The sequence below is a fragment of the Myotis lucifugus genome, unplaced genomic scaffold (assembly GCF_000147115.1).
Source record: "Myotis lucifugus unplaced genomic scaffold, Myoluc2.0 scaffold_342, whole genome shotgun sequence".
NCBI classification, from domain to species: Eukaryota; Metazoa; Chordata; class Mammalia; order Chiroptera; family Vespertilionidae; genus Myotis; species Myotis lucifugus.
The window spans coordinates 675407-677960 of NW_005871390.1; the positions used below are offsets into that span (position 1 = coordinate 675407).

At 61.6% G+C, this 2554-nt stretch overlaps 1 protein-coding gene across 1 annotated transcript in view; it reads left to right on the forward strand.

Moving 5' to 3' along the window:
- The first annotated feature begins 815 nt into the window (after window positions 1-815).
- Window positions 816-2554, forward strand: part of LMNB2 (lamin B2) — a 29969-nt gene continuing 28230 nt past the window's right edge. Inside the window, 2 exon segments of the mRNA XM_014466499.2 lie at window positions 816-1034; window positions 1036-1117. Of these exon segments, the coding sequence (XP_014321985.1) occupies window positions 835-1034; window positions 1036-1117 (282 nt within the window). The 5' untranslated portion in view covers window positions 816-834.

Genomic DNA, 2554 nt, shown 5'->3' on the forward strand with positions numbered 1-2554 from the left:
TGATGAGAACTTTAAAGGTCTCTCTTAGCAACTTTCAAATACAGAGTATTGTTAACTATAGCCATGCTGTACATCACATCACCAATTACTTATTTATCTTAAAACTGGAAGTTTGTGCCTTTAGACCCCCGTCATCCATTTCGTGCCTGCCCCCATCTGTTTTCTGTATCTATGAGCTTGTGGTTTGTTTTTATGTTTTTCGTGTGTGTGTGTCTTTTTAAAATCAGGTATGGGTGAGATCACTGAGCATGTTTTTAAGGGTTTTTCACCATTTTTACTTTTAATAAGACTTCAAAGAGATTGGTAGGTGATACGAGTGGGGAAACTGAGGCACTGTAAAGAAACCCAGTGTCACACCTCAGTGGTGGAGTTGCGATTTTTAAAAAAAATACTTTTTTATTGATTTCATAGAGGAAGGAAGAGGGAGAGAGAGAAACATCAATGATGAGAGAGAATCATTGATTGACTGCCTCTTGCAGGCCCCTCACTGGGGTTCCAGCCCGCAACCCAGGAATGCGCCCTTGACCTGAATCGAACCCGGGACTCCTTAGTTTGCAGGCTGATGCTCTATCCACTGAGCCAAACCGGCTAGGGCAAGAAGCTGCGATTTTGAACGGTTTGGCTCTGGACCCGAGGCCTTCTGCTAGCTGTTTAATGAACAGCTAGTAAAACAGCAAGAGGCTGAGCGGGAGTCCCCACCCCGCCTCCCAGCCCTCGCCGGACTTCAGCTCCCGGCATGCCCCGCAGGGCACTCTGCCGGACTACAAATTCCAGGCTGCCTAGCGCGGGCGGCCGCGGGCGGCCGGCGCCATCTTGGTCGGCGGCGCGGATTGAATGAGCCCGCCGAGCCCCGGCCGCCGTGGGGAACCGCGCGGGCCCCGAGGAGCCGCCGACGCCGCCGCTGCCGCCGCCATGGCCACGGCCACGCCGCTGTCCGGCCGCAAGGGCGGGCCCGCCACGCCGCTGTCGCCCACGCGCCTGTCGAGGCTGCAGGAGAAGGAGGAGCTGCGCGAGCTCAATGACCGCTTGAGCAATAATCGACAGCGTCCGCGCGCTGGAGCTGGATAAGAGAAGTGGGGCTTAGATCTCCGAGCGGGAGGAGGTGGCCACGCCCGAGGTGGGCAAAGTCTTGTGGGTGCTCTTGCAAGGGGGGGTCCCCTGGAGGATGAACAGGGGGCTTTGGGAGGCCCCGAGCGCGGTGTGCTCGCCGGGCGGCGCCACCCACCGGAGGAGTCCCCGGGCGGGTCCCCAGGGGGCTTTGGGTGCCCCCTAGGGGTGCCGTGTTGGGCCGACCTCACCTCTGAGGGCTCCCCAGGGGATCTGGGTCCACCCCCCGCTGCGCGACAGGTGGCGATGGGCAGGCCCCGCCCACCAAGGGTTTGGGGAGATCTGGGGTCCCCGGGGTGACTGGGTGTGCACCAGGCGAGGCCCCGCCCCAGAGGGGGTACGGGGAGCTCCCCGGGTGCGTTGGGGTGTTCGGGCGTCCTGGGAGAAAATTTGGGGGCGGCTCCCTGGCCTCCGAAGAGACTGGGAAGCTCAGGCTGGCGGAGGGGCCTGCGGGGGGCGGGGGGTCCCTGGGCAACTCGCGTGGCCGGTTCTCCGTGGAACTTTGCGCGGGTCCCGTGCCGAGTCCTGGGGAGTTCGGGGGCGGGGCGGGGCGGGGCGGGGATTGGGCAGAAAGGCGCCGTCTCCTACCCGAGCCGGGGTGGGGTTCCGAGGGGAGGTGGCTGGTGCCTCGCGGGTCAGGTGGGAATTTGGGGCGCTCTCAGTTGGCCCCGCACCCCGATGACTCGGGCGGGAGCCTGGTCTTCCCGGGGGACTGTGGGGGAGGAGGAGCCGGGAGGTCTTGGGGAACCAGAGGGAATATATGGGTTCCAGGTGGGGCCCGGACTTCACTGCAGACTGAGGGCAAAGGGGCCTGTTCAGTCCCGCCCGCTAAGGGAATGTGGGGACCCAGTGCCTGGGGAGTCCTGGGGGGTCTGAGCGAGGCTAGGGACTTACCCAAAGCCACCTCTCCTTTTCTCCGTCCCAGGGGCGGGCCCTGTCCCCCGGGGGGTCCCCAGGGGGCTTTGGTGTCCCCTAGGGGTGCCGTGCTGGGCAGACCTATCCTCTGAGGACTCCCCAGGGGATCTGGGGCAGGCCCCGCCCACCGAGGAGTTGGAGGAAATGTGGGGTCCCCTGAGTGACTGGGTGTGAACCAGGCAGGCCCAAGGGTGGGTCTTCTAAATTAGGGGGAGTGCCCACCATGTGCTCCCCTTGTGGCCTTGGTGGGAGAGCCAGGTCCTGAGCCTCGCCCTCCCCATCCGGAGAATGGGCTGAAAGACGGGCTTACGGCAGGAGAGCAGCTGGGGGGTCATTTTTGGGAGCTGCTTGCCCTCTGTGACCTTGAGTCTCACTGCTTCCTCTGTAAAGTGGAAATAATAGTACCTTTAGGGCTTGTTTGTGGGGCTAGGACGAGTTAATGTTTTGTAAAATAAAGGCAGTGGCATGTAGGACAGGTGTCCCGCAGAAGCAGTGGTCTGGGTTCTGTTGTCCCTGTTTAGTAGCGGCTGGG